The sequence below is a fragment of the Scyliorhinus canicula genome, chromosome 3 (assembly GCF_902713615.1).
Source record: "Scyliorhinus canicula chromosome 3, sScyCan1.1, whole genome shotgun sequence".
NCBI lineage: Eukaryota > Metazoa > Chordata > Chondrichthyes > Carcharhiniformes > Scyliorhinidae > Scyliorhinus > Scyliorhinus canicula.
The window spans coordinates 197667248-197691837 of NC_052148.1; the positions used below are offsets into that span (position 1 = coordinate 197667248).

The window sequence follows — 24590 nt, forward strand, 5'->3', positions numbered from 1 at the left end:
TCTGGTGATAGCCCTGACCTCCTCAATGGAGTAGGGAAGGTTGCAGGCCTTTATGAAGTGAAAGAACCGGGTGACCCCTGGGTGACAGAGACCATCGTGTAGGGCCCGGAGTCGGTCCACTTGTGCGCTGGCACATATACCTCAGGATAGGGCATCGGAGGGCTCGTTGAGCTTACCGGGGCGATACAAAATCTCATAATTGTAGGTGGAGAGCTCAATCCTCCACCTCAAGATTTTATCATTTTTGATTTTGACCAAACGACCGTTGGTCAGTGAGGAGAGTGAATCTCCTGCCGGCCAGATAATGCCTCCAATGCCGCACAGCTTCTATGATGGCTTGGGCCTCCTTTTCGACAGAGGAGTGCCGAATTTCGGAGGCATGGAGGGTGCGGGAAAAGAATGCCACGGGTCTGCCTGCCTGGTTGAGGGTGGCGGCCAGCCCGACGTCTGATGCATCGCTCTTGACCTGAAAAGGGAGGGTCTTGTTGACCGTGTGCATCGTGGTCTTGGCAATGTCGGCCTTGATGCGGTTGAAGGCCTGGCGGGCCTCAGGGGATAGACTGTGGACTGAATAAGTGGGCGGGACTTGTCCGCATAGTTAGGGACCCACTGGGCATATTAGGAGAAAAACCCCAGGCATCGTTTCGGGGCCTTGGGGCAGTGGGGGAGGGGGAGTTCCATGAGGGGGAGCATGCGGTCGGGGTCGGGCCCTCGAACTCCATTTTGCACCACATAGCCAAGGATGGCTAAGCGGTTGGTGCTGAACACGCACTTCTCCTTGTTATACATGAGTTTGGCGGTTTGGAGAAATTTGAAAAGGTTAGCGTCGTGGTCCTGCTGGTCGTGGCCGCAGATGGTGATGTTTTCTAGGTACGGAAAGGTGGTCCGCAGCCCGTACCGTTCAACCATTCGGTCCATCTCACGTTGAAAGACCAAGACCCCATTAGTGACGCCGAAGGGGACCCTAAGGAAATGGTAAAGGCGGCCATCTGCTTCGAACGCAGTTTATTGGCGGTTCACCTTGCGGATGGGGAGCTGGTTGTAGGCATATTTCAGGTCCACTATCAAAAAGACCCGGTACTGTGCAATCTTATTGACCATATCAGATCTGCGTGGGAGGGGGTATGCACGATCTGCGTGTACGGATTGATGGTCTGACTGTAGTCAATGACCATCCTCTTTCTCCCAGTCTTTACGACTACCACTTGGGCTCTCCAAGGGCTGTTGCAGGGCTCAATGATGCCTTCCCACAGAAGCCGCTGGACCTCCGACCTGATGAAGGTCCTGTCCTGGACACTGTACCGTCTGCTCCTGGATTGGATTGGATTGGATTTGTTTATTGTCACGTGTACCGAGGTACAGTGAAAAGTATTTTTCTGCAAGCAGCTCAACAGATCATTCAGTACATGGGAAGAAAAGGGAATTAAACAGAATTCAAGAAAATACATGAGAATACATAATAGGGCAACACAATATATACAATGTAACTACATAAGCATTGGCATCGGATGAAGCAGACATGGGTGTAGTGTTAATGAGGTCAGTCCATAAGAGGGTCATTTAGGAGTCTGGTGACAGTGGGGAAGAAGCTGTTTTTGAGTCTGTTCGTGCGTGTTCTCAGACTTCTGAATCTCCTGCCCGATGGAAGAAGTTGGATAAGTGAGTAAGCTGGGTGGGAGGGATCCTTGATTAGGCTGCCTGCTTTCCCCCGGCAGCGGGAGGTGTAAATGGAATCAATGGATGGGAGGCAGGTTCGTGTGATGGACTGGGCGGTATTCACGACTCTCTGAAGTTCCTTGCGGTCCTGGGCCGAGCAGTTGCCATACCAGGCTGTGATGCAGCCCGATAGGATGCTCTATATAGTGCATCTGTAAAAGTTGGTAAGGGTTAATGTGGACATGCCGAATTTCCTTAGTTTCCTGAGGAAGTATAGGCGCTGTTGTGCTTTCTTGGTGATAGTGTCAACGTGAGTGGACCAGGATAGATTTTTGGTGATGTGCACCCCTAGGAATTTGAAACTGCTCACCATCTCTACCTCGGCTCCGTTGATGCTGACAGGGGTGTGTACAGTACTTTGCTTCCTGAAGTCGATGACCAGCTCTTTAGTTTTGCTGGCATTAAGGGAGAGATTGTTGTCGCTGCACCACTCCACTAGGTTCTCTATCTCCCTCCTGTATTTGGACTCGTCGTTATTCGAGATCCGGCCCACTATGGTCGTATCGTCAGCTAACTTGTAGATGGAGTTGGAACCAAGTTTTGCCATGCAGTCGTGTGTGTACAGGGAGTAGAGTAGGGGGCTAAGTACGCAGCCTTGCGGGGCACCGGTATTGAGGACTATTGTGGAGGAGGTGTTGGTGTTCATTCTTACTGACTGTGGTCTGTTGGTCAGAAAGTCAAGGATCCAGTTGCAGAGTGGAGAGCCAAGTCCTAGGTTTTGGAGCTTTGATATGAGCTTGGCTGGGATTATGGTGTTGAAGGCGGAGCTGTAGTCAATAAATAGGAGTCTGATGTAGGAGTCCTTGTTTTCGAGATGCTCTAGGGATGAGTGTAGGGCCAGGGAAATGGCGTCTGATGTGGACCGGTTGCGACGGTATGCGAATTGAAGTGGGTCAAGGCGTTCCGGGAGTATGGAGGACTTCATTACAACTGACGTCAGGGCCACCGGGCGGTAGTCATTGAGGCACGTTGCCTGGTTCTTCTTTGGTACCGGTATGATGGTGGTCTTCTTGAAGCAGGTGGGGACCTCGGAGTGGAGTAGGGATAGGTTAAAGATGTCTGTGAAAACCTCTGCCAGCTGGTCCGCGCAGGCTCTGAGTGCACGACCAGGGATCCCATCCGGGCCCATCGCCTTCCGTGGGTTCACTTTCAGGAAGGCCGATCTGACTTCGGAAACTGTGATGGTGGGTATGGGTGAATTATGGGTTGCTGGGGCACTCGATAGCGGATTGTTGGTTACCTGCTCAAACCGAGCATAGAATACATTAAGTTCATCGGGGAGGGGTGCACTGCTGCCAGAGATCCTGCTCGGCTTCGCTTTGTAGCCCGTTATGTTGTTTAGTCCTTGCCACAACCGCCGAGAGTCTGTCTGTGACTCTAGCTTAGTTTGATATTCTCTCTTGGCATCTCGGATGGCTTTGCGGAGGTCGTACCTGGATTTCTTCTGGTGGCGACGGGTTTGCAATGCGGGCTGAGGTTTGCAAACAGGGAAGGTGGGTCAACCTCAAGGGTGGTGAGGCCGCAGACGGTGAGGGATGGTAGGGGTCCGCCGAATTTTAGAGTTAAGCTTTGGAGGTTGCACTGGAAGTCCAGGTCGAGTAACAGGCCAGCGCAGAGGTTGGGGAGGAAGTAGAGTTGGAAGTTGCTGAACTCTATGCCCTGGACGGTGAGGGTGACGATGCAATACCTCGGATTTCCACGGAAAGGGATCCGGAGGCCTGGGAGATTCTCTGGTTAATGGGGTGTACCGCGAGGGAGCAGCGCCTTACCGTGGAGGGGTGCATGAATGGATGAAGCTTTCCATGCTCCTGGAGTCAAGAAGACAGGATGTCTTGTGCCCATCAACCTTTACCACCATTGACGCGGTTGCGAGGCTGTGCGGCCGGGTCTGGTCGAGCATGATGGAGGCGATTTGCAGTTGGTGTTGGTAAGCCCCGGGCTTGTCGGTGGCGGTGGCAGGTGACAAACGGCCCGATGAAGTACCCGATGAGCAGGGTGATGCGACCATCAATTCACTCAAAGACACGAGTAGAAGTAAACTGTGGCTTTAATCGACTTACAACTGAGCCTGCCTATGACTAGCTGAACTGAAGGCATGCTCGCAAGACCGCAGCACTTTATACTTCTGGATGTGGGCGGAGCCATGGGAGGAGCCAAGGGCAGAGTCCTGTACATGCTCCTCATCTCCCCCTGTGGGCAGAGCCGCTCAACGGCTGACAGATGGAGCCCACAGGGACACAGTGATATACAGTGTGAATTAATATTATACATTCACCACATTCACCCCCTATAAGTTTAGTCGGTCCAGTGCTCGAATCATTCGCTGGGACCGGCGGAGCACCGGAGTTGCAGCCGCTTCGGATGGCTGTGTGCCGATGCTCGGTTGTGAATCCGAGGGTGGACTCCGGGGGTGGTCCTTCCAAAGCTTTGTTCCTGACCGGTGTGACGGATGAAAGGGGGCGCAGGAAACCTGTAGGTGCTGGGGCGCTGGGCGTGGGGGGTCGGGTGGGGTGTGGTGTGAGGGGTACCTCGGCAGTAGTGGTAGTGGTAGTAGTAGTGGTAGATCCTGCAGGTGCCAGGTCCCGGAGGGAAACGGTGTCCTGTCGGCCATCGGGGTGCTCAATAAATGCGTAGTGGGGGTTTGAATGCAGGAGCAGGACCCTCTCTACCAGCGGGTCTGTTTTATGTGTCCGGACGTGCTTCCGAAGGAGGACAGGGCCCGGTGTCCTCAACCAGGATGGAAGTGAGGCCCCCGTGGTAGAGCCCCTAGGAAAAACAAATAATCGCTCGTGAGGGGTCTGATTTGTGGCCGTACACAGAAGGGACCGAATTGCATGGAGCGCGTCGGGGAGGACCTCCTGCCAGTGGGAGGTCGGGAGATTCCTGGACCGGAGGGTCAGTAGGACGGTCTTCCAGACCGTCGCGTTCTCCCTCTCCACCTGCCCGTTCCTCCTGGGGTTATAGCTGGTAGTCCTGCTCGAGGCGATGCCCTTGACAAGCAGGTACTGATGCAGCTCGTCGCTCGTGAAGGACGAACCCCTGTCACTGTGGACGTAGCTGGGGAAACCGAACAGGGTGAAGACACTATGCAGGGCTCTGATGACTGTATGGGAGGACATATCAGGGCACGGGATGGCAAAGGGGAAGCGAGACAATTCATCTATGATGTTAAGAAAATAAATATTACGGTTGGTCGAGGGGAGGGGCCCTTTGAAATCAATACTCAGTCGTGACTTGGTGGAGTTACAGATAGCGAGGAGGACTGTCAGAGAATACAACAAAATATAGATAGATTGGAGAGTTGGGCAGAGAAATGGCAGATGGAGTTCAATCCAGGCAAATGCGAGGTGATGCATTTTGGAAGATCAAATTCAAGAGCGGACTATATGGTCAATGGAAGGGTCTTGGGGAAAATTGATGTGCAGAGAGATCTGGGAGTTCAGGTCCATTGTACCCTGAAGGTGGCAACGCAGGTTGATAGAGTGGTCAAGAAGGCATACATCATGCTTTCCTTCATCGGACGGGGTATTGAGTACAAGAGTTGGCAGGTCATGTTACAGTTGTATAGGACTTTGGTTCGGCCACATTTGGAATACTGCGTGCAGTTCTGGTCGCCACATTACCAGAAGGATGTGGATGCTTTAGAGAGGGTGCAAAGGAGGTTCACCAGGATGTTGCCTGGTATGGAGGGTGCTAGCTTTGAAGAAAGGTTGAATAGATTAGGATTGTTTTCATTGGAAAGACGGAGGTTGAGGGGGGACCTTATTGAGGTCTACAAAATTATGAGAGGTATGGACAGGGTGGACAGCAACAAGCTTTTCCCAAGAGTGGGGGTGTCAGTTACAACGGGTCACGATTTCAAGGTGAAAGGGGGAAAGTTTAAGGGAGATGTGCGTGGAAAGTTTTTTACGCAGAGGGTGGTGGGTGCCTGGAACGCTTTACCAGCGGAGGTGGTAGAGGCGGGCACGATAGCATCATTTAAGAAGCATCTAGACAGGTATATGAATGGGTGGGAACAGAGGGAAGTAGACCTTGGAAAATAGGAGACAGGTTTAGATAAAGGATCTGGATCGGCGCAGGCTGGGAGGGCCGAAGGGCCTGTTCTTGTGCTGTAATTTTCTTTGTTCTTTGTCTTTGTTCTTTGTTCAAAGGGCCAGGATGCCTTTACCAGGTGGGCCTTGTCTGGTCTATAGAAGTGTGGTTTACACTCCGCGCAGATTGGGTAATTCCTGGTGACAGCTTTAACCTCCTCGGTGGAGAAAGGCAGATTGCAGGCCTTGATGTAGTGGGCAAGCCGGGTGACCCGCAGGTGGCAGAGGTCATTGTGGATAGCCTGTAATCGGTCGTCTTGCGCGCTGGTGCATGTGCCACGGGACAGGGCATCTGGGGGCTCGTTCAGCTTCCCTGGACGGTATACGATATCATAATTATAGGTGGAGAGTTCGATCCTCCAGCACAAGATTTTGTCATTTTTAATTTTGCCTGTGAGGTAGTGCCTCCAGTGCCGTACGGCTTCCACAATGGCCTGGGCTTCCTTTTCGACTGAGAAGTGTCGAAGTTCCGAAGCAGAGAGGGTTCGGCAAAAGAAAGCTACTAGCCTACCTGCCTGATTCAGAGTGGCAGCGAGAGCGACCTCTGAGGAGTCGCTCTCCACCTGAAATGGGACGGATTCCTCCACCGCCCACATGGCGGCTTTAGCGATGTCCTCCTTAATGCAGTTGAAGGCCTGGCAGGCCTCGGCTGACAGTGGGAAGAGTGTAGTCGTAAATAGTGGGTGGGCTTTGTCTGTATATTGGGGGACCCACTGGGCGTAGTAGGAGAAAAATCCGAGGCACCACTTGAGGGCCCTGGAACAGTGGAGGAGAGGGAGCATACATAGATCATAGAATTTACAGTGCAGAAGGAGGCCATTCGGCCCATCAAGTCTGCACCGGCTCTTTGAAAGAGCACCCTACCCAAGCCCACATCTCCACCCTATCCCCATAACTTGTAACCCCACCCAACACTAAGGGCAATTTTGGACACCAAGAGCAATTTATCATGGCCAATCCACCCAACCTGCAAATCTTTGGACTGTGGGAGGAAACCGGAGCACCCGGAGGAAACCCACGCACACACGGGGAGGATGTGCAGACTCCACACAGACAGTGACCCAAGCGAGAATCGAACCTGGGACCCTGGAGCTGTGAAGCAATTGTGCTAACCACCATGCTACCGTGCTGCCCGAATACCATGCTGACCATACGGTCAGGGTCGGGTCCTAGAACCCCGTTCTCCACGACGTAGCCAAGGATGGCTAGTCTGGTTGTGCGGAAAACACATTTCTCCTTATTGTATGTGAGGTTGAGTTTTTGGGCGGTTTGGAGGAATCGGTGGAGGTTGGTGTCATGGTGCTCCTGGTTATGGCCGCAGATGGTGGCGTTATCCAAGTATGGAAACGTGGCCCACAGCCCGTACTGGTCCACCATTCAGTCCATTGCTCGTTGAAACACCGAGACCCCATTCATGATGCCAAATAGAACCCGGCGGAAATGGAAAAGGCGGCTGTCTGCTTCAAACGCCGTGTAGTGGCGGTCCTCCGGGCGAATTGGGAGCTGGTGGTATGCAGACTTCAGATCCACCGTGGAGAAGATGCGGTACTGGCCAATCTGATTCACCATGTCTGCAATCCAGGGGAGGGGGTACACACCGAGGTGTGTGAACCAGTTAATGGTCTGGCTGTAATCAAACACCATTCGGAACTGTTCCCCGGTCTTAAAGAGCACCACCTGAGTTCTCCAGGGGCTATTACTGGCCTCTATGATTCCCTCACATAAGAGCTGCTGGACTTCGGCTCTAATGAATACCCTGTCCTGCAGACTATATCTCCTGCTGCGAGTGGCCACTGGTTTGCAGTTAGCGAAGAATGGAGGGGGGTCGATTTTTAGTGTTGCTAAACTGCATATAGTGAGAGGGGGAAGGGGTCCGCCGAAGCTGAGTGTTAGGCTCCTGAGGTTACACTGGAAATCCAGTCCGAGTAGGAGAGGGCCGTAGAGGTCTGGGAGTACATACAATTGGAAGTTGGAGTAGTTGGCGCCCTGTATCATTAGTGTTGCAATAGTGCGCCCTTGTATCTGGACAGAGTGCGACCCCGAGGCGAGGGAGATAGTTTGCTGTGTTGGAAATATCGGGAGTGAGCAGCGTCTTACCAGTTCAGGGTGAACGAAGCTCTCGTGCTCCCGGAGTTGAAGAGGCACCGTGTCTTGTATCCGTTGATTTGAACGGACATTATGGAGCTTCGGAGGTGCTTTGGCCGCGACTGGTCCAAAGTGACTGCACTGAGTTGCGGGTAGTCGGTGGCGTGGTCGACGGTACTGGAGCGGAGGTTGTAGTCGTCGAGTGGCCTCTCGGGTGATGGCCAAGATGGCGGCCCCCGTTGATCGCACATGGCGGGCGGCGAGGAAGATGGCACCCAAGATGGCGGCCCCCATGAATCGCACATGGCCGGCCGCGTGGGGGAGGATTGCCAAGATGGCGGCCCGCATGAGTCGCACATGTCATGCGGAGGCGGAGTTGGCAGACACGCTACCACATTGCGGGGTCTGCGGGCCTGTGAGTTGGAGGGGCGAGTGTTCTGGTTAGCGTTTGAGTTGGGGTTTTTAGTTTTAGACAGGCAAACCTTCGCAAAGTGTCCTTTCCACCTGCAGCTGCTGCAGGTCGCGTTGCGGGCTGGGCAGTGCTGCCGGGGGTGTTGGGGCTGGCCGCAAAAGTGGCACGGTAGCCCTCCGTGGTAGGCGGATGGCCGCGCGGCGCAGGCCTGGGGTAGTCTCTGGTCGGGGGTCCACGATGGGGTCGCGTGGTCGGCTGGGAACGAGTTTAAGCTTTGAAAAGTGACCTCTATTTTTAAAAAAATAATTTTTATTCAAATTTTTCAACTACAAATTTTCTCCCAACAATAAAATAAACAGAGTACAAAAATAAACAGGAACCCGCCCCCCCCCCCCCCCCAATACAAAGCAATAAATTAATAATACAAAAAACAAGAAAGTAGCAGACAAACAGTCGCAAAAACAACCCCCCTTAACAGATCCCTAACCCCCCACCCCGGGTTGCTGCTGTGATTGACCACCCTCTAACCCTCCACCAGAAAATTGAGAAAGGGCTGCCACCGCCGGAAGAACCCTTGTACCGACCCCCTCAGGGCAAACTTAACCTTCTCCAGTCTGATAAACACGGCCATGTCGTTAACCCAGGCCTCCGGGCTCGGGGGCTTCGCGTCCCTCCACTGCAAAAGAATCCTGCGCCGGGCTACTAGAGACGCAAAGGCCAGAATGCCGGCCTCTCTCGCCTCCTGCACTCCCAACTCCGATGCTTCCCCAAAGATCGCGAACCCCCAGCCCGGTTCCACCCTAGAATCGACCACCTTGAACAAGGTCCCCACCACCCCCTTCCAGAACCCCTCCAACGCCGGACACGCCCAGAACATGTGGGTATAGTTTGCCGGGCCCCCCGAGCACCTCCCACATCTTTCCTCTCCCCCAAAGAACCGGCTCATCCTGGCCCCAGTCATGTGCACCCGATGCAGAACTTCCAGCTGAAACAAGCTGAGCCGTGTGCAAGAAGAGGACGAATTCACCCTCTCCAGTGCGTCCGCCCACGTCCCCTCGTCGATCCCCTCCCCTAGCTCCACCTCCCACATCGCTTTCAGCTGTTCCACCGAGGCCTCCTCCTCCTCCTGCATCACCTGATAAATTGCCGAGATCCTACCCTCACCGACCCACGTCCCCGAGAGCACCCTGTCCTGCACCTCCCTTGGCGGCAGTAGCGGAAACTCTGCCACCTGCCGCTTAACAAACGCTCTAATCTGCATATATCTAAAATTGTTTCCAGGGGCGAGATCCCACCTTCCCACCAACTCCACTAAAGTCGCAAACTTCCCATCGAGGAAAAGGTCTCCCATCCGCCTGATGCCTGCCCTATGCCAACTCGAAAACCCACCATCAATTCTCCCTGGTGGAAACCGGTGATTGCCCCGTATCGGGGCCCACACTGAGGCCCTCGCCTCATCCCGATGCCGCCTCCACTGTCCCCAAATGTTGAGGGAAGCCACCACTACTGGACTCGTAGAATACCTTGCCGGGGGGAGTGGGTGTGGGGCCGTCACCAGCGCCTCCAAAGTCATGCCCACACAGGACGCCGCCTCCATCCTCTTCCATGCGGCACCCTCCCCCTCCATCACCCACCTACGAATCATTGCCACATTTGCAGCCCAGTAGTATCCACACAAGTTGGGCAACGCCAACCCGCCTACCTTCCTGCCTCGTTCCAGGAATACCCTCCTCACCCTCGGGGTCTTGCGCGCCCACACGAACCCCAGAATACTCCTGTTGACCCTCCTAAAAAAAAGCCTTCGGGATCAATATGGGGAGGCACTGGAAGAGAAACAAGAACCTCGGGACACCGCCATCTTAACTGACTGGACCCTACCCGCCAAAGAGAGTGGCAACGCGTCCCACCTCCTGAACTCCTCCTCCATCTGTTCCACCAACCTCGAAAAATTTAGCCTCTGCAGGGCCCCCCAGCTCCTAGATATCTGGACCCCAAGATATCTAAAGCTCCTCATCGCCCTCTTCAACGGGAGCTCTCCTATCTCCCTCTCTGTGTCCCCCGGGTGCAGCACGAACAGCTCACTCTTCCCTACGTTGAGCTTATAGCCCGAAAAATCCCCAAACTCCCCAAGTATCTTCAGTACCTCTGGCATCCCCCCCGTCGGATCCGCAATGTACAGCAGTAAATCATCCGCGTACAGCGACAATCGGTGCTCCCCCCCCCACACCACACAATCCCCCTCCAGTTCTTCGAATCCCTCAGTGCCATGGCCAAGGGCTCAATCGCTAACGCAAAGAGCAGGGGAGACAAGGGGCACCCTGCCTTGTCCCCCGGGACAGCCGAAAATCTTCCGACCTCCTCCCTTTCGTCACCACACTCGCTACCGGGGCACTGTACAGCAGCCTCACCCAGCTAATGAATCCCTCACCAAACCCAAATCTCCTCAACACTTCCCACAGGTAGCTCCACTCCACCCTATTGAAAGCTTTCTCCGCATCCATCGATGCTACTATTTCCGGCTCCCCATCCACCGACGCCATCATCATAACATTGAGCAGCCGCCGCACATTAACATTCAGCTGTCTCCCCTTCACAAACCCCGTTTGGTCCTCGTGTATAACCATCGGGGACCACATCTTCCACCCTCCTGGACAGTATCTTGGCCAACAACTTTGCATCCACGTTGAGGAGCGAGAGCGGCCTGTAAGACCCACATTGGAGGGGATCCTTATCCCGCTTCAGGATTAGTGAGATTATTGCTCTAGACATCGTCGGGGGGGAAAGCACCCCCCTCCCTCGCCTCATTCAGGGTCCTCACAAGCAGCGGGCCCAGCAGATCTGAGAATTTCTTGTAAAACTCCAACGGGAACCCATCAGGCCCCGGTGCTTTCCCGGTCTGCATGCTCCCCAGCGCCTCTATCAGCTCCTCCAACTCGATTGGGGCCCCCAGACCCTCCACCCGCTCATCCTCCACTCTTGGGAACTCCAGCTTATCCAGAAAGCGGTCCATCCCGCCCACCTCCCTAGGGGGCACCGACCGGTACAGCCCCTCGTAAAAGGATCTGAACACCCCATTAATGTCCCTACCACTCCGCACCAGGTTCCCTCCTGCATCTGTGGCTCTCCCTATCTCTCTCACTGCCTCCCGCTTCCAGAGCTGGTGGGCCAGCATCCGGCTTGCCTTCTCCCTGTACTCATATACCGCCCCCTGCGCCCTCCTCCACTGTGCCTCTGCCTTCCGGGTGGTCAGTATATCGAACTCCGCTTGGAGACTGCGACGCTTCCTCAAAAGCCCCTCTTCTGGGACATCAGCATACCTCCTGTCCACCCTTACCATTTCTTCCACCAACCTCTCCCTCTCAGCCCTCTCCCTGTGCGCCCGAATAGATATCAGCTCCCCTCTGACCACCGCCTGTAGCCCTTCCCAGACCACCCCAACTTGCACCTCCCCGTTGTCGTTGGCTTCCAAATACCACTCTACGCACCTACGGACCCGCCCACATACTTCCTCCTCTGCCAACAGCCCCACATCTAACTTCTACAGCGGGCGCTGATCCTTCCCCTACCCCAGCTCCAGGTCCACCGAGTGCGGGGCATGGTCAGATATAGCTATCGCCGAATACTCCGCCCCCACCACTCTCGAGATTAGCGCCCTGCTGAGGACAAAAAAAAGTCAATCCGGGAATAGGCCTTGTGGACATGGGAGAAAAAGGCCTCAAAAACCTCCAAGGGTCTACCCCTCCCATCTGATCCATGAACCCCCTCAGCACTGAGGCCACCGCCGGCCTATTACCCGTCCTTGACCTCGAAAAATCCAGGGCTGGGTCCAACACGGTGTTAAAATCCCCTCCCAAGATCAAGCCCCCCATCTCCAGGTCTGGGATTCGGCTCAGCATTCGCCGCATGAAGCCCGCATCGTCCCAGTTGGGGGCGTACACATTAACCAGAACCAACCGTTCCCCATGAAGCCTACCACTCACCATTACGTATCTACCTGCGCTGTCCGCCACCACACTCGACGCCACAAACGACAAGCTCTTGCCAACTAAAATCGCCACCCCTCGATTCTTCACATCTAGCCCCGAGTGAAATACCTGTCCAGCCCAGCCTCGTCTCAGCCTCACCTGATCCGCCACTTTAAGGTGCGTCTCCTGGAGCATAGCCACGTCCGCACCCAGCCCCTTCAGGTGTGCCAGGACCCGTGACCGCTTCACCGGTCCATTCAGCTGCCTCACGTTCCACGTGACCATCCGAATCTGGGGGGTCTTCCCCCTCCCTCTGCGCCGGTCAGCCATAGCTCTCCCTCGGCTCACCACGTGCCCGCAGAACTCCCCAGGCCCGTTCCCCACGGTGGCAGACCCCCCCCCCAACCCCCCCCCCCCCCCCCCCCCCCATCACCAGCAGTTCCCCTTCGGCCCCTGCAGCAGCAACCCGGTACCCCCCCCCCAGCTGTGTAACCCCTTCCATTGTACTTCCGTAAGTCAGCCGACTCCTGCTGACCCCGGCAGCTCCCGCCATCCCAACACCCCCCCCCCCCCCCGATGCTACAAAACCACCACTCCCCCCCACCCAGCGCCGGCCCCGCCTACTGCTCCTCCAGCGCGGGAGGAAAGCCCGCGCTTCCATCCCAAACCCCGCCCCCCCGACCCAACACACGAGAAAAGACGGGCACATGACCCAACAGGACCGCGAAACCACTCCCCAACCCTCCACCCGTGAAAAAAGAACAAAAAAGCACCCAAGTAAACAGTTTCAAAAATCGAAAAAGCAGAACAGCAAAAAGGCATCATCAAGTACAATCAATAAAAGCGAAAGGAAGAAGTGGGGGGCTCGATGGAGGCTCCGTTAAGGGGGAACCATAGGTTCGTCCCGGGGAACATGGATGGGGGATTTCGGGGATGGTATAGAGCGGGCATTAGACAGCTGAAGGACCTGTTTATCGACGGAAGGTTTGCGAGCCTGGGGGAGTTGGAAGAGAAATTTGGGCTCCCGCCGGGAAACATGTTTAGATATCTGCAGGTAAAGGCATTTGCTAGACGGCAGGTGGAGGGATTCCCTGCGCTCCCCGCGAAGGGGGTGAGTGACAGGGTGCTCTCGGGGGTCTGGGTCGGGGAGGGGAAGATATCCGATATCTACAAGCTTATGCAGGAGAAGGAAGAGGCGTCAGTAGAGGAGCTGAAAACGAAGTGGGAGGGGGAACTGGGGGAACAGATCGAAGACGGGACATGGGCTGATGCCCTGGAGAGGGTAAATTCTTCCTCCTCGTGTGCGCGGCTTAGCCTCATCCAATTCAAGGTGCTGCATAGGGCCCACATGACTGGGACGAGGATGAATAGGTTCTTTGGGGGTGAAGATAGGTGTGCCAGGTGCTCGGGGAGTCCAGCGAACAATGCCCATATGTTCTGGGCATGCCCGGCATTGGAGGAGTTCTGGAAGGGGGTGGCGAGGACGGTGTCAAGGGTGGTGGGATCCAGGGTCAAGCCAGGATGGGGACTCGCGATCTTTGGGGTTGGGGTAGAGCCGGGAGTGCAGGAGGCGAAAGAGGCCGGTGTGCTGGCCTTTGCGTCCCTAGTAGCCCGGCGAAGGATTTTGCTACAGTGGAAGGACGCGAGGCCCCCAAGCGTGGAGACCTGGATCAATGACATGGCGGGCTTTATTAAGCTTGAGAAGGTTAAATTCGCCCTGAGAGGATCGGTGCAAGGGTTCTTTAAACGGTGGCAACCGTTCCTCGACTTTCTGGCTCAACGATAGGGTACTGGGACAGTAGCAGCAGCAACCCGGGGGGGGGGGGGGGGGGGGGGGGGGGGGGGGGGGGGGGGGGGGGGCGTTGATTATGTTAGCTTATTTTATTTAAATTTGATTTATCTAATTTTAATTTATGGTTAAGTTCTCTTGTTTGGGGGGGGGGTGGGGGAATGTGATACATGTGATGTTACGGTATGGGGGGAATTGTGGGTGTTATGGGGCTGTTAGTTGCATATTACTGCTTTTTGCTATACTTTTTGTTATATTTTCTGCAAAAAATTCCAATAAAAAAATTTAAAAAAAAATAAATAAATAAAAGCGAAAGGATACCAAGAAGGACAAAGCCTCCGGACCATGTACATCAATCCCCAGCCCCCAGTCCTCAGTTCGAGTCCAGCTTCTCTGCCTGGACAAAAGCCCAGGCCTCCTCCGGAGAGTCGAAGTAGAGCTGGCGGTCTTTATACGTGACCCAGAGGTGTGCCGGCTGTAACAGGCCAAACTTCACTCCTTTCTTGTGAAGCACTGCCTTTGTCCGGTTAAAACCAGCCCTTCTCTTTGCCACCTCCGCACTCCAGTCCTGATAGATCCTGATCTCCGCGTTCTCCCATTTACTACTCCTCTCCTTCTTTGCCCATCTCAGCACACATTCACGGTCGACGAAGCGGTGGAAACGGACCAGCACCGCCCGAGGCAGCTCGTTTGGCCTGGGTTTCCTCAGCAGCACTCGATGGGCACCCTCCAGCTCCAAGGGTCCCTGGAACGACCCCGCGCCCATTAGCGAGTTCAGCATCATAGCCACATAGGCCCCCAAATCCGAACCTTCCAGCCCCTCCGGGAGGCCCAGAATCCGCACGTTTTTCCGACAAGAGCGGTTCTCCATCTCCTCCATCCTCACTAACCACTTCTTGTGGAGCACCTCGTGCGACTCCACCTTCACTGCCAGGCCCAGGCGTTAGTCCTCGCTCTCTGAGGCCTTTTGCCGTAGCTCTCGGATCTCCGCACCCTGAGCCGTCTGAGTCGCCGTGAGCTTGTCCAGCGAGGCCTTAAACGGTTCCAGGATCTCGGCCTTCAGCTCTCTGAAGCAGTGCTGAAGCAGCTCCTGCTGCTCCTGCGCCCACTGCTGCCACGTTGCTGGTTCCCCGCCCACCGCCATCTTGCTTTTCCTGCCTCGCACCTTTCTCTGCTCCAAAGCCGATTTTTTGACCGCTCCTCTCCTGATCCAGTCCATCCACCGGCAGATAATCTTAGTGGAAGTGTTCCCACACGGGGAAAAGTCCAACCAGCACCGCTACGGGCCCTTAAAAGAGCCCAAAAGACCAAAAATAGCGGGAGCTACCGAACGTGCGGCTTAGCTCCGGCCCCTTTTTCGAGAAGACGCTGGCGCACATAATTGGACCGGACCTCTGCAACATACATATCTCGGACGGCGAGTTCCATGTGCTGGGAGGCTGTCACAGCCTGGAAGTTACATTCACGTGCTCGGGCTTTCAGGTCGCGCTTCAGATCTTCTAGTGACTCTGCAGGGCGCTGGCGGCGGGTTGTAAAAATATGCCGCGCGTAAACTTCATTTACGGGTGGCACGTACAGGCGGTCGAGTATTGCGAGGGCCTCGGTGTCCGAGTCGGTACTATCAAGTTGAGTTGAAATACGATGGCTCACCTGTGCGTATAAGAGACTGAGTTTCTGTTCTTCAGTAACAGCGGAGGTAGTTGACGCAGCCAGGTAGGCCTTGAAGCACCGAAGCCAATGCAGAAATATTTCCTTTGCTTCTGCGGCCTGTGGATCGAGTTCCAGTCGATCAGGTTTGAGGGCTGATTCCATGGTAGTTCTTTCAGTCGATTAAATTGATGCGACTATCAATTCACTCAAAGACACGAGTAGAAGTAATCTGTGGCTTTAATCGACTTACAACTGAGTCTGCCTGCGACTAGCTGAACTGAAGGCAGGCTCGCAAGACCGCAGCACTTTATACTTCCGGATGTGGGCGGAACCATGGGCGGAGCCCTGTACATGCTCCTCATCGCCCCCTGTGGGCAGAGCCGCGCAACAGCTCACAGATGGAGCCCACAGGGACACAGTGATATACAGTGTGAATTAATATTATACATTCACCACACAGGGGTCCTGAGGCGCCGTCTAAGATGGCGCCGAAGATGGCGGCGCCGAAGATGGCGGCGCCCATGGCGGGCGTTGTTAAAGATGGCCGCACCCACGGGCCGCACGCGGTCTGCTGGGAGGAAGGTGGCGTCGCCAAGGGACGCACGCGTTCTGCTGGGGGGAAGATGGCGACACCCACGGGCCGCACGTGGTCTGCGGGGACGAAGATGGCAGCGCCCACTGGTCGCGCGTGGGGGGTGCAGGAACAATGGGCCTGGGCACAGCAGTGATCGACCGGGCCTGGCACATGGCAGCGAAATGTCTCTTCTTTCCGCAGGCCTTGCAGGTTGCACTCCGTGCCGGGCAGCGTTGTTGGGGCTGCTTTGTCTGCACGCAGAAATAGCACTTGGGCCCCCCACGGTTGGCTGGCTGCCGCGCGGCGCAGGCTTGGGGTTGGCTGGGGGCGGCCGCTGGTGAGGTCCACGATGTCCATGAGGGCGGAGTGCGGTCAGGGGTGTATGCCGTGCGGTCGCGGGGGGGTACTACTGTACGTTGTGGGAGGCTACCATTAGTGAATTCGCTAGTTGCCTGGTCGCTGCAAGGTCAAGCGTACCCCCTTCTAATAGGCACTGACGGATGTACGCCGACTGCATGCCCGTAATGAAGGCGTCCCTGATTAAGAGTTGTGTGTGTTCCACGGCCGAAACTGCCTGGCAATCGCAGTTCCTTGCCAGGATGTGCAGGGTACACCAGAAACCGTCTAATGACTCACCGGGGAGTTGTTGCCGCGTAGACAGGAGGTGCCTAGTGTAGAGTTTGGTGATCGAGGGCAGCACGGTGGCGCAGTGGATTAGCCCTGATGCCTCACGGCGCTGAGGTCCCAGGTTTGATCCCGCCTCTGTGCCACTGTCCGTGTGGAGTTTGCACATTCTCCCCGTGTTTGCATGGGTTTCGCCCCATCAACCCAAAGATGTGCAAGATAGGTGGATTGCCCACGCTAAATTGCCCCTTAATTGGAAAAATGAATTGGGTACTCTAAATTTTTTTTTTAATTTGTTGATCGGCCGGATGTCATTTCCTTTCAGAAGTGCCACGGCCTCAGTATAGTTGGGCGCGTCCCGGATAAGGGGAAAAATATCGGAGCTCACCCTTGATTACAGGATCTGGAGTTTCTGTGCTTCTGTGGGCTGTTCTGTAGCTGATCCAATGTAGGCTTCAAAGCAAGCTAGCCAATGGTCGAAGGCTGACGAGACTGCTTGAGGGTGCAGCTGCAGGCGATCTGGCTTGACGCGGAGATCCATCGCTATAAAATGTCTGCTTAATAAATTGATGCACTATCAATTACGATGAGACGAGGGTAGAGAGTAATCGAGGCTTTATTAAGCAGAGATGTGTTGCCTCCCGCAGCTGCAGCCGAAACGGCGATGTTCGGAGAGCACACACATTTATACTCTGCCTACTGGGCAGAGCCAGCAGGCAGGGATCTACCCCCATACCTGTAGTACAGGAGCCTTACCGTATTACCTCTCATATACGTATTATACAAACATTGGTGACTACCACATTTTTTAAACTCCAAAAGGTTTAGGACCAACCAACTTAACCTTCCCCATAAGACGACCCCTTCATCCCAGGATTCAGCCGAATGAATCTCCTTTGAATTCCCTCCATGCAAGTACGTCCCTCCTTAAGGTGACCAAACCTGCACACAGAACTCTAGCTGCAGTCTCACTAATGTCCTGTACAAGATTTCCCTACTTTTATACTCCGTCCGCCTTGCAATTAAAGCCAATATTCGGTTTGCCTTCCTAATTACTTGCTGTACCTGGCTGCTGTCTTTTTTTGCGATTTATGCACCCAGGACCTTTTGTACTACATCATTCTACAGTCTCTCTTCATTTAAGCAAAAATATTTTGCTTTTCTACTCTTCCTGCCAAAGTGGACAACCTCACATTTTCCCACATGAAACTCCATCTGCCAAATCTCTGGCCACTCATTTAATCTATCGATATCCCTTTGCAGAACCTTTGTATCCTCTTCACAACTTGCTTTCCTACCTATATTTGTATTGTGAGCAAATTCAGCTATATTACAGCTTTAGAATGAAATACTGGATTGAATCTACAGACATGAGGGAATTGAAGGTGACCAGGCCGATGCTTGTTGGTCTGCTCTTTATGGGTCTTTAAGATGTGGGCAGATGTTTTTTGGAGAATGCACCACTGGATCTGATAGGTGGTCCAGTGTGTTATGTGCAGACTGTAGCATATGCTTTATGATTTAGCAACATTTTCTATGCCATTATATCCTGACATCAGTCAATAAAAATGATTGTCGATTAATGTTAATTCATCGGCAATGGTGAAAATGAAAATAGTGTTATCAAGCGAATCAGAGTGTATTTCAATCCAAGGACATAAACAATATTTGTCTTGTTAGCTGCGTGTTGTGTCAGTGAAGTTTTTTGAAGATGTTTCAGAACCAACTGTTACAAAATTTAAATATTTACTAGGAATCCTATTTATATGTAATTGCAGTGCGAGAGTTTGGAAACTAATCCAATGACTGATAAATTAGGTATTTAATCTGTCTCAGAGAATGCTTGACTTTAGATTTCTTTGTATTTGGATTTCTTGTAGTAATCATTAGTCTAATTTGGATCAGAGTTTCTTTGTATGGATTATTCTTCATGATTATTATTTTTCATTCTCGTCTTCAGATGTAAGAGAAGTACAGTTACTTCAGGGAATTGAGAGAGGTTTACAGACTACATTTATATTGTGGAATAGATTGTACTTCAAACAGCGGTGCAACACGTAATGGCAATGGTGTTATCATTTATTGTGAGGGGAATTGAATACAAAAGTAGGGAGGTTATGCTTCAGTCATACAGGGCATTGGAGATACTACAGATTTGGGCAGCGGAGAATTTCATCGGTCAAAAAATGGCACCAATTTTGTTCCGATGCTCTGGTCCCCCGCTGGCGGTGGTATTGAGGATCGTGCTCCGTGGCAGTGGGAGGATGCAAACGGGTCATTTTAACCCATATTAATGGGCAGGACACCGGATTCTCAACGTTGCCGTAATGCTCCGGCCCTCTACGCCGTGACTCATGCAGGCGCGGACTGGTGGCAGTATATGGCAGTGTGGCCCAAGTATATCCCGGGGTGGAGGGGGGTGGGCATGCCCAGGCTGACACAAGTTGGCATTGCTCCTTGGAACAGGTCGGCACTGCCATACTGGCACTGTCATGTTGGCACCCCTATGGGAAGGATCCCCTTTTGTGTTTGGGGAGGGCTGATGTCTGTGAGGGGGGAGAGAGCCCCTGAGCTGCGGTGCTGGTGGGGGGCAGGGGGAGAGCCCGTGATGCTTGTGAGGGATGTCCTAACATGTACGTGGAAGGGCGCTGGGGATTGTTCAGTTTCTGTTCTGATGGGGGTGGAGGGGGGGAGGGGGGTCTTTTAAAATGACGCCACGATTTCTGTGGAGACGACCCCTCCGGCTCAATCAGGCCAAGCCCAGCCAGAGGGTGTAGACCCCACCCACTGATTTTATTTTTTCCTCAGAGAAGCTCAAGATCTGGAGTGACAGCTGGTGAGCTACATGCCAGCTTTCAGTCACAGCTTGATACTTTGAAAAAATATGATAAGATTCCAACCTCTGTTTTCTTTGTTTGGCCAGTGTTCCACCTATGGTGCTCCTACCACTTTAATCCCAGGGTTTACTTTTTCTAATAATCCTGCTCTGTTCATAGAATCAGAGTCAACAGTGCAGAAGGAGGCCATTGGCGGCCCATCGTGTCTGCACCAGCTCTTGTAAAGTGCACCCTCCCCAAGCCCACACCTCCACCCTATCCCCATAACCCAGTAACCGCACCAACACTAAGGGCAATTTTTAGCATGGCCAATCCACCTAACCTGTACATCTTTGGAATGTGGGGGGGAAACCGGAGCACCTGGAGGAAACCCATGCATACACAGGGAGAACGTGCAGACTCTGCACATACACTGACCCAAGCCGGGAATCTTGGACATTCTTCACCAACTAAGTCTCACTGGGGAAAAATTTCCCTATGATTTCCCCCCCCCCCCAAAAATGGAAAATACCAAATACCCAGGACCCTAGCGGAAGCTACCCATTGTACGACCTCCTTGGAAGATACTGGGAAAATAGGCGACAGGTTTAGATAAAGGATCTGGATCGGCGCAGGCTGGGAGGGCCGAAGGGCCTGTTCCTGTGCTGTAATTTTCTTTGTTCTCTCACATGCCACCACTGGACGTCAGGTTCAGATGGTTAAGGAGTGGCATGCATGGGACTTGAGTGGGAGCAGGGATGTGAGGACCTGAGCTGAGACCGGGGCGTGAGGGCACCAAGGTGGTTGGGAGGGGGGGAAAGAGGGCCTCATGGCAGGTAGGCAACATGCGAGGTGGCTGAGTGATCGGTCACCTTGGAGGTGCATGGGGTGAGCAAGAGAGTGCATTGAGAGACTGGACTTACCCTGGCTGAAAAAAAAAACTGGCACTTGAAGAGGATTAATTAAGGAGGGCCAGCACAGATTTGTAAAAGGCAGATTTTGCTTAACTAATCTAATTGAATATTTTGATGCAGTAACAGAGAAAATTGATGAAGGGAATGTGGTGGATGTTGTTTGTATGGATTTTAAGAAAACATTTGACAAGGTACCACATAAAAGGTGATTAACAAAATTGAGGCCAATGGAATAGAAGGGTCAATAGACATTCTTTCTGTTCTTAGCTTAATACTTTATCCAATTGGATATTACTAATTCTTTAATGAGCCTTCTGAAATACTCCATTAGTTGCATATTGACTTGAACTTCGTGCTGAGCAGTGAGGTGACTATCTTTAATTGGCCTTGGAAAAAGGTGTCAACAAAGCTCTATCAAACTCTGTGGTGTGAATCTTAATTTTCCCGACATTCATTTCATCCATGGCGACCTCTAGCATGCAGCAGTAGTGATGTCATCAGCAGGCTATATGGCCAAAGTTTCATAATTTCCTTTTAATAATTTTACACAAAAGCAACTCAGTTACACCTCATGTAATAAGGTTACATTTTCTCAAGATTTTTTTTATATTGGAAGTGTAAAAAACAAAAGTTTTAAGTTAACTCAGTGATTTTTTTTATCTTTGAAGACTTTAGTCATACAGGAAATCAATGGCAGCAACTTTGGATTTCTATCTTTAACTGCGTGTACGAGGACTTGAGAAGTTGCTGTCACTTTCACAGAATAATGATGCTGAAGGATGACAGCTTTGCTGTCATGACACCCACATAATCTGGAAATTGGATCTATCTCCAATAATTGGCTAAATGAAATCTTAGAATCAATCTGTACATAGAATCATAGAATTTTCAGTGCAGGAGGAGGCCATTCGGCCCATCGAGTCTGCACCGTCCCTTGGAAAGAGCACCCTACTTAAGCTCAAGTCTCCAGCATATCCCTGTAACCCAGTGACCCCACCAAACCTTTTGGACAGTTTCAGAATCTGTTAACACCAGTCACAAAATCTTTAAATTGAGATTTCCCATTGTTCACTGTCAATGTTGGTGACAATCAGATTTGTAAAAGTAGATAAGAGAACAAAGATTTATCATGGCGATACTGAAAGGGAGATCCTAAATGGCAGATCTCCATCCAGTTTGCTCCAATTCCCCATTCCTCTGATTCTGCTACCATTTCCAACGGGTGGCGGGAGTACTTGTCCACTTTTAGGCAGTTGTACCAAAAGGAGGCTATAATGACATAGTAACATCTATTACCCCATATGCCATCATTTCTCTCTCATTTTTGCGGACTAATCTTCACATCCATTTCTTCCAGAAGTCTAGGATTGCTACGCACCTTGAAAATCTTTAAGATGCCTGGATTCAATGTTAACAGGTGCAGTTAAAGGCTTATTTTTTTCCCCCATGGACCACTTGCGACAATGCAATGAGACATGGTAGGATTTTCCAAGTCAACAGAAAATGATTACACATAGAGCCATCCTTGTGTACCCTTGCTCCAGGTTATGACCTAAGCCTTTGGCATGTTGAACATTTGCTCCATATGACTGGGAATTTCCTGCCCTGCAAGGGCAAGATCCAGATCGCGCCGGGTGGAGCGAATCAGGTGATTCATCTGAGGTTTTGCCCGTGGAGCCCGATTTGGGGGACGCGTGAGATTTACCCGTTGCACCCCCTCCATAATTTTAGTGAACCCTCCACTGTTTTTATCGCTGAACTTCCTCTTGGTATACATGTATGATATGTGTACTCTTAAACGTAGCCTTGTGCTCTTCTCAGGCGCTCCTGAGCAGCAGGAATACATGAGGTGGCTAGGTGCTGTATTCCAATCAGGTCCTCTTGGAATTGACAGCCATTGTCTCACAGCATTTTAAGACCTGACAGGAACTTGTTACAAACCATACCCATTGTGCTGCTTTATGGGAAGCCTGCCCATTCAGAAAGTACTATTCTGAGTTTCATGTCTGTATCCTGTTAAGCATGCTATATACTGCTGTAAAACTCCCTCTGAGGCATCTATGTTCAAGATTCAAATTGACTGCCAGGTTTTTGACATTGGAGAGCAGTTTTATTGCTTTGTTTTGGACGAAGTCCTGGGTCTAAATGGCTGTTATGTCATAATAACCTGAACAGTATATGCGGTGCTCCTCCAGCTGCAGTCTAAACAGGACATTATATAATGTTAGCTTAACCTCTGCAGATTTCAACTCAAATGATCTTGGCTATAAGACAATTGGCCACTGTGGAGGAGCAAGGATTAACACTTACATACAGTGCAACTTGTTTGGGAATTCAATAGGTTTGGCAGCGAGGAAAGGAGACCACATCTTACAGAATTAAACTGGGTCTGTGTGGGTGGTCGTAGATGGAAGCTTTTGTGTTGCCATTGAACAGAACCCTTAGAATAGATTTTCAAATACTGAATCTCCAGGGTTAAAGAAAAAATTAGGCTTCAGTAAACTCAACAAACAAGTTACTTTACCAGTCAATGAGGTATTGAAATTGTAATGCATTTCACACATTTTGAACACAGAAAGGACACAAAGCAAACAAATTTACTAATGGGACCAATGCCTGCTCAGGTTGAATGCAGATTGCCGCATTGATAAAATGGAATGCTTCTTTTAGGGCATTACAAGTGGAAGTCTAAAACAGCTGTTAAACCCTTAAGTCTTAAAGGGTTTAAATGGTTTAATGTAAAGGTCTTAAAGTCCACCAAAGAACTTCATCCAGAAATTAGTCAACTGGTCGTGCATTGTCAGGCATCAGCTGTCACCCTAAGTCTCTCTGCTTCTCTTCCTTTAATTCTCTTCGACCAAACGTTTGTTTGCCTGCTCTAACGTCGCAATGTCAAAATATGTTTGATACGTCTTTTCTGAACTGCCTTGGGAGATTCTCTTATGTAAAAGGTGCCATATAAATAAAAATTGTTGATAGATGGGGCAGACATGTTCCCCGACTCCACGGTTGTTGCAGCCACTTTCTCTACGACCCACCCTCCCTAATCCATTAACAACTACGACTATTGCAAACAATCATAGATCAAAATTTGCTCCTTACTAAAATGATCTAAGGGTGTTAAATTATCCATTCTTTAGCCCAGAATCAAACCCCTCTGTCCTGAACTCTGTTATCCTGACTTTGGCCTTTTGCGCACCTTTCATTGCACCATTAGAAGCAGTGCTATCAACCTCCTAGCTTCGCGCTCCAAAATTTCTTACCGTATCGCCTCTGCCTCCCCTGGTTTACTACCCTCCTTAAAATCCATCTCTTTCAACAATATGTTCATTAGACACTCCTATTATCTCAACCCCTATTACCTCCTTTGGTGCAATTTCTATTTCTTTTTGATTGTCCCCTTGTGAAGTTCCACTCATAATTGTTATTTTACATTGAAATACTAAATAAATGCATGATTTTGTTATCGCATGCAGCATTAACAAATTATTCAGTAGCAAAGACTACCATATGAAATTTCCCAATATATACAAAAATGCTTTGTTGTAGCATGAAATACAACTGGAGAACTAAAGTTTGCTATGAAGATAAAACACTCACCTTAATTTTAATTCTCTTGTATCTCATACGCTCAAGCCAGCCTCGGGCAAACTTCTGAATAAAGGTAGCTGCCATTTTCTTTTCATAAGCAGATGGACCCCGCCCCTTAGGATGAAGAGCATTTAAGATGTCCTTGTGTGGTTCCACGTACTCTATTCTTCCGGCACGCAAAGCATTGAATTTCTGCAAGCTGCAAAAATGTTATTCTCAAAATTAAATCTAGATAATTTCATGTCATCTATCCTCGATATATTGAGGTACATATATCCTCTATTTTATTCCAGTAGTAAGGACATCATCTGCTTACAGTTGAACCAACAGCGGTCCCAGAGATAAATCTGATACAAGTGAGTT

General features: G+C 51.6%; 1 protein-coding gene across 1 annotated transcript in view; it reads right to left on the bottom strand.

Moving 5' to 3' along the window:
* The window catches only part of LOC119963211, a 680876-nt gene that overhangs the window by 149351 nt on the left and 506935 nt on the right, over positions 1-24590 (bottom strand). The window contains exon 17 of the mRNA XM_038791968.1: positions 24237-24426. Within this exon, the coding sequence (XP_038647896.1) occupies positions 24237-24426 (190 nt within the window). The remainder of the gene's footprint in view (positions 1-24236; positions 24427-24590) is intronic.